Here is a 12,389-nt window from a genome sequence, read left to right on the forward strand (position 1 = left end):
GGCTAGATAAATAAATGATGGTACATCTATAGAATGGAATATCATGTAGCTGTTAAAAAGAATGAGACAGTTAAATATTGACACAGAAAAATGTTTAAGGTATATTTTTAAATCAGGTTACAGAATAATACATAGGAATAGTTCCATTTTTACTTTTAAAAGGGCATGTATGCACATGTGTATATGTATGCACGTATGGAAAAGCCATATATAGACTTTTGTATTTTTTGAAGAGGTTTAAAAATGCAACATACAAGCATTAGAAATAAAACTGTGAAAGAGCACACAGTGAAAAATCTCACACCCATCTCTCTTTCCCTGTTTACCTTCCCATGGACAACCAGTGTCAGTGGTTTCCTTCCAGAGATATGTATGTACATTTAGGCAAATAAATAGTGTGTTATATATATGTAAATACATATAAAAAATAGAGATGGGGTCTCTATTATTGCCCAGGCTGAGCTCTAACTCCTAGACTCAGGTGATCCTCCCACTTCGGCCTCCAAAGTGCTGGGATTACAGGTGTGAGCCACCTTGCCTGGCCTAGTTACATATTTTATACTTGTTATACCAAGTTTTTTTTTTGAGATAGTCTCGCTCTGTTACCCAGGCTGGAGTGCAGTGGTGCGATCTCGGCTCACTGCAACCTCTGCCCCCTCGGTTCAAGTGATTCTCGTGTCTCAGCCTCCCAAATAGCTGGGACTGCAGGCGCATGCCACTACACCCAGCTAATTTTTGTATTTTTAGTAGAGACAGGGTTTCCGCATGTTGGCCAGGCTGGTCTCGAACTCCTGGCCTTGAGTGATCCACCCGCCTCGGTCTCCCAAAGTGCTGGGATTACAGGCATGAGCCACCGCCACCGTGCCCGGCCTTGTTATACCAAGTTTTTAACAGTGGTTATCCCTGTAAAGTACAATAGGGAAGGTAAGAGCAAATTTTCACTTCAGTAGCATTTGAATTTTGTACAATGAGCACGTATTTACTTTTCTTAAAATATTTATTTACTTTAAATAATTTTAAAAGAACAAGTTCTAAAATAATAAAAGCTGTTTACAACAAAATTATGGACTTGGGAATCAGGCAATCCGAGGTTTAAATCCCAGCTGTGACACTTATTCAGTGTTCTACTTTGGCAAAGTAATGAACCTATCTGAGCTTCAGTGTCCTCGTTATGTGTATTCTATAGTTAAAACTTACCTTGGGGTTGTTGGAGGATTAAATGAGATAATATACGTAGAATGTTAACCACAGGGCCTGCCATATAATTAATACTTAATAAGTGGTAGTTCTTATAAATATGATGATGAAGATAGAGACAAAAGAATTCTCCATGAAGATGGTGATAATGATGTGGGTATGACCAGAATCTAAGAAGATTGTCAGAAATCCTGAAATACATAGAGGCAGGGGAAGGCAGTAAGGGCTATTTTCTAGATACTCAGAACGCTAGACAGCAGCAGTCAAGAGCCAAGTGCAGAGTATGAACGACATAGGAACACAAACAACAAAGGTAGCTCAATAGCCTCCCTGTAGGAAAAGGTTACCTTCAGGTCCATCTGGGCCCATCTGGGTGGAAAATAAGGGAAAAAGGAGTGAGAGTAGGGCAGATTCTGAAAGCAACAGAGCTATTTTTGGGGTTTGAGAATCCAGTTACTAAAGTGTAAGATTAGAGAGACCATTGAATATTGCCTTTGTCCAGAACTCATGATAGGTCTCCCGGACAGGAGAAAATTCAGAGTCCTAGGAGTCGAACCTATAATGGCTATTGAAGGTACAATAAGACATTTCTTAACCCCTGCCCCACCCCCCGCAGTCTTTCTTGTGCTGCTGCCTATTACCCGCTGCAGCTGTCAGAAGCCGTTAAGTGAACCCAGATAGTCAAAGTATAGAAATATTTACAGAAGATGTGATGCTATGTCTGGGCTTCTCTCCAAACTCGGTGTTTTGCAGAGAGTGAGGTGTAGATGAAACAAGACTGGCTATGTTGATAATTGCTGAAACTTAGCTGAGTGATAGGTATATGAGAATTAATTCTACTTTTATATTTTTGTGTGTTTGAAGTTTTTCTTTAAAATTTTTAAAAAAATTATTAGAGACAGGGTCTTGCTGTATTGCCTGGGCTCAAGCAGTTCTCTTGTCTCAGCCTCTTGAGTTAGCTGATACTACAGACATGCACTACCACAACCCAGCTGAAATTTTTAATTATTAGAAGTTAATAAAAGATCACGGCATACATAGCTGTCATTTATTGAGCATCTCCTCTGTGTCAAAGTCTATCTTAGCTGTTTATTTTATTTTATTATTTTTTTTTGAGACGGAGTCTCGCTCTGTCGCCCGGGCTGGAGTGCGGTGGCGCAATCTCGGCTCACTGCAAGCTCCGCCTCCCGGGTTCACGCCATTCTCCTGCCTCAGCCTCTCCGAGTAGCTGTGACTACAGGCGCCCGTCACCACGCCCGGCTAATTTTTTGTATTTTTAGTAGAGACGGGGTTTCACCGTGGTCTCGATCTCCTGACCTCGTGATCCACCCGCCTCGGCCTCCCAAAGTGCTGGGATTACAAGCATGAGCCACCGCGCCCGGCCTATCTTAGCTGTTTATATACACTATTTTATTTAATCCTCACAACAACCCCAAAAGTAAGTAGTAGTAGTCCCATTTTACTAAGGTGAAAACTGAGAGTCAGAGAACCTTATAATATTAGCTACATGGAGCAGTTGCCATGGATCAAGCTCTGTATGAGCTCATTTAATCCTCAACCCTCTGAGGTAGAAAATAGGTCAGTTAAATGACAGCCAATTCACTGAAAGTCAATTTAACCAAATTACTAGTTGCTAAATGTGTCAATGTACTGATTTACCAAAAACATGTTTCTTTTTAGCTATTTATGAGGTTTTTTCCAGCAGTTTGTATTGGTTAATATCATCTACTATGTGTAACAGGATTATCTAAGCCACTTTTGAGTTCTGGACAAAGGCAGTGTTCATTTCAACCAGCAATCATGAGTTTCTTCACTTACTAGCCAACATTTGTTATTTTTTTTTCTTTTTGACTATAGCCATTCTGGTGGATGTAAAGTGTTAACTCATTGTATGTGTTTTTTAAAAAATAAAAATTGTGGCCCAGTGCAGTGGCTCACACCTGTAATCCCAACACTTTGGGAGGCCAGGGTGGGTGGATCACTTGTTAGGAGTTTGAGACCAGCCTGGCCAACGTGACGAAACCGTTGTCTCTACTAAAATCATAAAAATTAGCCAGACATGGTGGTGGGTGCCTGTAATCCCAGCTACTTGGGAGGCTGAGACAGGAGAATTGCTTGAACCTAGGAGGCGGGAGGTTGCAGTGAGCTGAGATCATGCCACTGTACTCCAGCCTGGGCGACAGAGCAAGACTCCATCTCAAAAAAAAAAAAAAGCAAATATAAAAATTGTCTATATTTAAGGTATACAATGTGATATTTGATAAAATCTATACTGTGAAATGATTATGCCAGTAAAGCTGATTAACACGTGCATCACTTCACATACTTAGCATTTTTGTGTGTGTTTGTGGTGAGAACACATAGGTCTACTCTCTTATGAAATTTCAAGTATACAATATAGTATTTTTTTTTTTTTGAGACGGAGTCTTGCTGAGGCAAGAGAATTACTTGAACCTGGGAGGCGGAGGTTGCTGTGAGCTGAGATCACGCCATTGAACTCCAGCCTGGGTGACAGAGTGAGACTCTGTCTCAGAAAAAAAAAAAAAAAAAAAAATTCTGGATACAAATCCTTTGCCAGATAAACGATTTCCAAATATTTTCTCCCAGTCTGTGGCTTATATTTTATTTTCTTAATGGTTTCTTTTGAAATACAAAAATTTTTAATTTTACTTAATCCCAAGTCATAATGATATTTTTCTGTGTTTTACTCTAGTTTTATAGTTTTAGGTTTTACATTTAGATCTATGATGCATTTTAAGTTAATTTTTGTATATGATGTGAGATAAGGGTCCACATTTATTTCTTTGTATCCATTTTTCTCAGCAACTTCTACTGAAAAAAACCATCCTTTCCCCCACTGAGCTGCTTTAGCACCTTTTGTCAAAAATCATTTGATCATAAATTTAAGGGTTTATTCAGAACTCTTTTCCACTGATCTGTATGTCTGTCTTTATGCTGGTATCGCATTGCCTTGATTACCATAGCTTTAGAGTAAATTTGGAATTGAGCAGTATAAGTCCTCCCATGTTGTTCTTTTTCAAAATTATTTTGGCTGTGTTAGGTCCTTTATATGTCCATGTACGTTTTCCTATCAACTTTTTATTTAAAAAGCTGGCTGGATTTTGATAGGGATTGTATTGAATCTGTAGGTCAATGGAGAGAGAATTGCAATCTTGCTAGCGACTAACAATATTGCTAGTGACTGTTTTTATGTTCTCCTTCCTTTCAGTACGAAAAGGGTGAAGAGTTTATCCAAATCTCGGCGAACCAAGATAGCAAAGAAGGTAGACAAGACTAGGCTGATGGCAGAACAGGTGATGGAAGACAAATTTGACTTGGATTCAGATGATGAGCTGCAGATTGACGAGAGATTGGGAAAGGAGAAGGCGACCCTGATAATAAGACCAAGTGTGTGTCTGTTCTTTCTTTTTCCTCTCCTGCCCGTTTTTTGTTTGTTTGTTTTGAGACAGAGTTTTGCTCTTGTTGCCCAGGCTGGAGTGCAATGGCGCAATCTTGGCTCACTGCAACCTCCGCCTCCCGGGTTCAAGTGATTCTCCTGCCTCAGCCTCCTGAGTAGCTGGGATTATAGGCATGTGCCTCCATGCCTGGCTAATTTTGTATTTTTAGTAGAGATGGGATTTCACTGTGTTGATCAGGCTGGTCTCGAACTCCTGACCTCAGGTGATCCGCCCACCTCAGCCTCCCAAAGTGCTAGGATTACAGGTGCAAGCCACCACGCCCAGCCCTTGCCCATTTTATATTTGTTTTTGGCCCTCTTGGTAGACTTAAGACCTTAGGTCTGAGCTTGTTGACATTTTGCTATACTGTGTTCTATAGGCCTTCATTGTTTCCTTTGTTCTAAAGATTTATTTATCACCTGATCCCTAACCTCTCGAAATTAGTCATCCGTGGTCATTACTTCCAAGAAAATTAGTCTTATTTTTTTCTTCTGGGTATTTGGCTGAAATGCTAATCATAGCTTCATAATAAGTGCATTCCATTGTTTTCTAGAATTTCCCCGGAAATTGCCCCGTGCGAAGCCTTGCTCTGACCCCAACCGAGTTCGTGAACCAGGAGAAGTTGAGTTTGACATTGAGGTAGGATTCTGCCCTGGATCTAGTCTTCTGCTCATTCTGGTGATAGAGACAGAAGACAGATTGTCATTCTAGTTGGGGGATATGCAGGGAGGAAGACATTCTATGCATTCATTTCCTGAATAATTTATTTATTATTATTATTATTTTTTGAGACAGAGTTTCCTCGCTCTGTTGCCCAGGCTGGGGTACAATGGCATGATCATGGTTCACAGCCGTCTTGACCTCTGGGTCCAGCTCAGCTTTCCTAGTAGCTGGGACCACAGGCTCACACCACCAATGTAGCTAATTCTTTAAAAAAAAAAATTTTTTTTGTAGAGATAGGGTCTTGCTGTGTTGCCCAGGCTGGTCTCAAACTCCTGGGCTCAAGTGATCTTTTGCCTTCGCCTCCCAAAGTGCTGGAATGGAATCACACGGTGAGCCACTGCATACAGTGAAATATTTATTAAGTGAAAGATTGTGTGCCAAGTGCTGCTGAGCATATAAATGGAAGATTTCAATTTAGTTGAAATACCTTAAGCATCCTTTAATAAATACAGAGTAGAATAAAAGTCAGTGTGGGCCGGGCGTGGTGGCTCACGCCTGTAATCCCAGCACTTTGGGAGGCCGAGGTGGGCGTATCACGAGGTCGAGATCGAGACCATCCTGGCCAACATGGTGAAACCCCGTCTCTGCTAAAAAATTAGCTGGGCGTGGTGGCACACCTCTGTAGTCCCAGCTACTTGGGAGGCTGAGGCAGAAGAATCGCTTGAACCCAGGAGGCAGAGGTTGCAGTGAGCCGAGATCGTGCCATTGCACTCCAGCCTGGTGACAGAACGAGGCTTCGTCTGAAAACAAAAAATAAAAAGTCAGTGTGATATAGCAGAAAGAGTATGTGAGATGGAGTATCTGATGTGACCTTACACAAATTATTTAACTTCCCTGAGCCTTAGTTTTCTTATCTGTTTAAAATGGGAGTATACTACCTAGCTCACAAAGATGCCTTGGAAATTAAGATAAAAGAATGAATATTCTGCTTAGTACTTGGTCTATACTTGGTGCTCAGAAGATATTAATATCAGGAGTCAGATCATCACCCCTGTACTGGGGCCTTATCAGACCAATCCTGGGCAGCTGAGGTGATACACTGTCTCTCCAACAGGAGGATTATACAACAGATGAGGACATGGTGGAAGGGGTTGAAGGCAAGCTTGGGAATGGTAGTGGCGCTGGTGGCATTCTTGATCTGCTCAAGGCCAGCAGGCAGGTGGGGGGACCTGACTATGCTGCCCTCACGTAAGTACTGGCTTTTATCTCCCCTTTCCAGGCTATCAGACAGCAACCCCTGCTCCCGCCCAAGGTGCCAGGTCAGCCAATCAGTAGATATTTATAGAGCTATTTAAAGGGACAAAGAATTATCCAGGGCATTTGGGTGAAAGAATAAAGTAGGCATGAAACCTGTCCTAAGGAACTTAAGATCTGATGGCAATAAGATGTATAGACTTCAAGAGGAATCAATTTTGGGCACTTAGGAAGTTGGGAAGAGGGGCTGGAAGAGTCATGCAAGGAGAATTGTTACAAAAACAATGAAAGAATGCAGCATGCCTAAACAGGGAGGGAGGTGTGCCCCTTTTTTGCCACCTTGCCTGCTGTCTGTGGAGAGACTTAACGCAAAAAGGACTGGCTTTTCAGAAAACAATCTATGATACTGTCTTGATCCTTAAGCTTAATTCCAAATTTTTCACTTTGGATGATTCTCCCCTTTTTCCTCCCACCTTGATCCTCATAGCTGTCGTCCCTTCTCCCTGAGTATTCTGATGACCGGTTTACTCTGACAGCTAAAAACAACTCCTCAGTATTTCTCCTCTGTTCCTTGCAGCGAGGCCCCAGCTTCTCCCAGCACTCAGGAGGCCATCCAGGGCATGCTGTGCATGGCCAACCTGCAGTCCTCATCGTCCTCACCGGCTACCTCTAGCCTGCAGGCCTGGTGGACCGGGGGACAGGATCGAAGCAGTGGGAGCTCCAGCAGTGGGCTGGGCACAGTGTCTAACAGTCCTGCTTCCCAGCGCACCCCAGGGAAGCGGCCCATCAAGCGGCCAGCATACTGGAGAACCGAGAGCGAGGAGGAGGAGGAGAACGCCAGTCTGGATGAACAGGACAGCTTGGGAGCGTGCTTCAAGGATGCAGAGTATAGTAAGGGCAGCTAAGCACATGGGTTCAGGCCAGAAGGGGTCTCCTCAGTCCCAGTCTCCATCCTAGTCCCAATAGAGGACAGCTTGTTTGTAGTGAGCAAAGTCCTGGTCTTAAGCCTGACATTTAGTTTCTCTAAGCCGTATTTTCCTAATTTGTAAAATGGGAATATCTCACAGGTTAATGTTAAGAATTTGAGATGATGCTTACACAGATCATCTGGCACAGTTTCTTGCTCATGGAAGCCTTCAAAAAATGGTAGTTATAATTTGCTATCATCTATTTTTACTAATGTCCAACCTTTACCGCTGGTTACTCTTTTTTTCTCTTGCCTGTTTTGACTGCCATCATCTGTGTCATTTGTGTCCTGTGTTGGCCAGTTTGTCGCTTGCAGAGATACATAATGACCTTTCAGTGGGCTTTTTACATTTAAGAGATGACTCCTTTTTTTAATCCAAGATTTTATTGAGTGCCACAATGTATCAGGCACTCTTGTGTAATACAGGTGACTGTAAAATGTAAGTGCTTTTTGTACTGTTTTGGTTTTTTTTGAGCCAGAATCTCCCTCATTAACCCAGGGTGGAGTGCAGTGGTGCCATCTCAGCTCACTGCCACCTCTGCCTCCTGGGTTCAAGCAATTCTCGTGCCTTAGCCTCCCGAGTAGCTGGAATTACAGGCGTGCACTATTACGCCTGGCTAATTTTTGTATTTTTACTAGAGATAAAGTTTTGTCATGTTGGCTAGGGTGATCTCGAACTCCTGGCCTCAAGTGATCTGCCCGCCTGCCTTGGCGTCCCAAAGTGCTGGGATTATAGGCGTGAGCCATCGCACCCGGCCATTGTTTTAATATTTCAAAAGTTATACAAGTATGGTTAATGCTTATTGACCAAAATTAGAAGAAGATGGGGAAAACAAAAATTCTTTTTGACTAACACTCTTTCCTCTCTGAGCCCAAAGATAACCTTTGTCATCATTTTCACTTATGCCTTTTATTTTGTTGTGTTTACATTCATATGTAGACAGAAGTATAGTTTTAGTGTGTGTGGTTCTGCAACTTGCTTAGTTTTCTTTCAATGTCAGTACAGAGATATACTTTATCAATACAGAGATCTATCTGCTGCATAGTGTTCTGTAATATAGAAATATATGTTTAATCATTCCCTACTGATTGACATTTAAGTTGTTCCTAAGTTTTTACTTTTACTAACAACACTGCAATGAAAATTCTTACAGTAACCTTTTGTACCTGTGTGCCAGTTAATATTTTTCTAGGGGGAATAGACCTGTTGAGTTGAAGGGTATGTAGAAGACAAATGTTAATAAATAGTACCAAATTTCCCTCCAAAAGGGCCAGTACATGATCAGTATATGAAACATACCTGTTTGCCCATAGCCTTACCAGCAATGGATACTATCAGCCTTTTTAATTTTTGCCAATCTTATGGCAAAAGATGGTGTCTTGTTTGTTTTATGTGTTTATTGACTCTTCTTTATTCCTTTTCTGTGAATTTTCCATTCAGTCTTTCACCCATTTTTCTATTGGGATGTTTTGTTTTTCTTATTGATTTGTAAGAGTTCTTTATATATTCTAGATGTGTTGGAGTATTTTTTGTATATTCTGGATATATTGAAAAATATTTCCTTTTAGGTTTGTGTTTAATTTTATTATGTCTTTCTAGCATGTAGATGATTTTGATTTTTACATTGTCATCTTTATCAAATTTTTTTTTTTTTTTTGAGACATGGTCTCACTCTGTCTCCCAGGCTGGAGTGCAGTGGTGCAATCATGGCTCACTGCAGCCTCGACCTCCGCAATCCCACCTCAACTTCCCTGGTAGCTGGGACCATAGGTGCATGCCACCACACCCAGCTTATTTTTTGTACAGATGGGATTTCGCTGTGTTGCCCAGGCTGGTCTCAAACTCCTGGGCTTAAGTGATCCTCCTGCCTTGGTCTCCCAAAGTGCTGGGATTATAGGCGTGAGCCACTGCATCCAGCCACCTTTGTCAGTTTTTAATAGTTTTTTGTATTTTATGTTTTGATTAAGAAGGCCTTCTTATATTTTCCCCTAAAACTTGTATAGGAGTTAAAATTTTAGCTCTTTATCTGGAATTAAGTTTTTGTGAATTGTGGGATGTTAGAATCTAACTTTGTTTTTTTCCACATCAGTAGTCGTTTCCCTCAACACCATTTATTGACTAGTTCATCATTATCCCCCAGACTTGAAGTTCTACCTTTGTCATAAACGAAATTCCCATATATATGGGGATTTGTTTTCCACTCTAGTCCGAGTCAGGCTAGTTAACCTCTCTATGCCTCTCTGTGATAGTCATATCTACCTCATAGGTTGTTTTAAGAGTTAAATAAATATACAGAAAGCACTTAAAACATTGCCCAGCACATGATAAGTAAGTACTGTGTGTTAGATATTATTAATATTATTCTGTTCCATAAAAACTTGTCAAAGCAAATTTTTATTTTACCAAACAGATGCTAAAAAAGAAAATGAAAATCAACTTGTCTATTCCTGTGACAATACTATGTAGGTTAGTTACCACAGACTTTGTTTCTGGTAGAGCAAATCCCCTCTGCAGACCTTGCTGTGAACCTGAGGAGACCACAGACGCTCACCAAGGCTCTCATCTTTGAGCTAAGCTTTGATTTGTTTTAGGGACATGCCAGGTTCCCCTGGCCACCCACTCTACTGTGAGCAGTCAAATCACATTGACCTGCAGCTAAGACGTCTGGACTTGATTTAACCACTCCTCTTAGAACAGCTCACTCAGCCTCTCCTCCCTCTTTCGTCTCCTTGCTTTGCCCAGCAGCCATGGAAAGGCAGCTTACCAAGGAGAGACCTCCCTACTTTTTCTTATTTTTCCAGAATTTCGAGGCTGCTGTTGAGCTTTTTCTATTCCAGATGAATTTTAGAATTGGCTTTTCAAAGGATTGCATGGTGTTTGTGGATTAATTTATGGAGACATATCTTTCATCAGAGGCATTTTGGCTATACTGGGATTTGTGCATTCCTGAATATAACCTCGTGTCCTGAAAATTTGTGCACTAAAAACAATAAGGCATGCAAAAAGAGATTAGAGCCACAGCCCTCAAAATCCATGTGACTTTGAAGCCAAAATATAGACTCAAATAATAGCAGTCCTAAGTTAGAGCCCAATGGCATTTGTACCCGGCATTATAGTCAGTGGCTTCTCTATGGCCTTAAGCTCTGGACTCAGACTTCTTCTTTCCAAATCTGGATTCTTGAGGGCATTTGGTTAAATAGATACCAGCTTCATCAAATTAAAATCTGATCCAGGGCCTAGTCCCTATCAATCTTTTTTGGCAAAACAAACAAACAAACAAAAAAAACCAGAGGGAAATGTCTTTGCAACTTCTTCATCTGCTCTGTCAGGTAGCCTATCCCATCAGAACTAAATTTTGTAGAAAACAGTCACCATTTCCTTTTTGTCTGATAGACAAACTTGTGTGATTTTTAGTTTTTGTCTGTACGTTGTCTTATGTTGCTAAGGCTTTCTCTGTAGTTGTGAAAAAAATCTACCACTGATTGGTTGTAAACAACTATGGAAAATTGTTTTTGTACTGGTACAACTTCTGAACAGCATTGAAATCATTGTTTTGTCCTTTTTGTTTGTTTGTTTGTTTGTTTGTTTTGAGACCGAGTCTTACTTTGTCGCCCAGGGTGGAGTGAAGTGGCGTGATCTGGGCTCACTGCAATCTCTGCTTTCCTGGTTCAAACAGTTCTCCTGCCTTGGCCTCCCAAGTAGCTGGGATTACAGGCACATGCCACCACGCCTGGCTAATTTTTTGTATTTTTAGTAGAGACACGGTTTTACCACGTTGGCCAGGCCGATCTCGAACTCCTGACCTCAAGTGATCCACCCGCCTCAGCTTCCCAGAGTGCTGGGATTACAGGCGCGAGCCACCAGGCCCAGCCAGACGTCTTTCTCTTATTTACCTTTTGGGTATGAGCAGCAGCCATCTTATGTTTCTGTCTTCAAACATAGTCTGTCTCTATTTATTCAGGTCTGGTGTGTATCTCTTCTTTGGTTTATTTCTTCTTCAGTTTATTTCTAGATATTTTATTTTGGTTTGTAAAATTGGCATCTTTTTATGTATTACATTTTCTAATTGTCTATTGCTAATATGGAAGAAAATAGTTGATTATTTCCCATATCAATCCTGTGTTGGACTACCTTATTATACTGTTATTAGTTCTATTTGTTTTCAGTTTATTGTCTTGAGTTCTTGAGGTAGATGATCTGTGTGTCCTGTATTAGTTTGATAGGGCTGCCATAACAAAATATCACAGACTGGGTGGCTTAAACAACAGAAAGTTATTTTCCTTACACTTTTGGCAGCTGAAAGTTGAAGATCAAGGTGCTGGCAGAGTTGGTTTTTCCTGAGATCTCTCTGCTTGGCTTGCAGATGGCCTTCCTCTTGCTGCCTCTTCATGTGGTCGTACCTCTGTGCATACATGCCCATGACGTCTCTCTGTATGTCCTAATCACCACCTCTTGTAAGATCACCAGTCAGATTGGTTTAGGGCCTACTCTAATGGTCTCATTTTAACTTAATTATTTCTTAAAATGCTCTGTCTCTAAATATAGTTACATTCTGAATACTAGGGGGTAGGTCTTCACCATATTAATTTTAGGGGACACCATTCAACCCATAATATCCTCCTTCTCTCCAGTATTCATACCTCTAGCTTCCAGTTTTATTACAGCGTTGAGTCATAGTAGTGATGGGGGCATCCTTGTGCTGTTTTCAGACTTTAAAGGGAATACTGCCAGTCTTTCTCCACTCAATATATAGGTCTCTGTTAGACTACTCTCATAGAGTTCAGGGGAGTCTCTAGCTATTTATTTGTTTATTTAGACACAGTCTCACTCTGTCACCCAGGCTGGAGTG

The 12,389-nt window shown here is 41.1% G+C and overlaps 1 protein-coding gene across 2 annotated transcripts in view; it reads left to right on the forward strand.

Annotated features, from left to right (window-relative positions):
* The window catches only part of PHF8 (PHD finger protein 8), a 106,566-nt gene that overhangs the window by 51,831 nt on the left and 42,346 nt on the right, over positions 1-12,389 (forward strand). For both annotated transcript variants that reach the window (XM_030806927.1, XM_012499107.2), the window contains 4 exons: positions 4,427-4,605; positions 5,209-5,294; positions 6,433-6,566; positions 7,150-7,463. In XM_030806927.1, coding sequence (XP_030662787.1) covers positions 4,427-4,605; positions 5,209-5,294; positions 6,433-6,566; positions 7,150-7,463 — 713 coding nt within the window. The remainder of the gene's footprint in view (positions 1-4,426; positions 4,606-5,208; positions 5,295-6,432; positions 6,567-7,149; positions 7,464-12,389) is intronic.

Source organism: Nomascus leucogenys, chromosome X (genome assembly GCF_006542625.1).
Source record: "Nomascus leucogenys isolate Asia chromosome X, Asia_NLE_v1, whole genome shotgun sequence".
Classification (NCBI taxonomy): Eukaryota; Metazoa; Chordata; class Mammalia; order Primates; family Hylobatidae; genus Nomascus; species Nomascus leucogenys.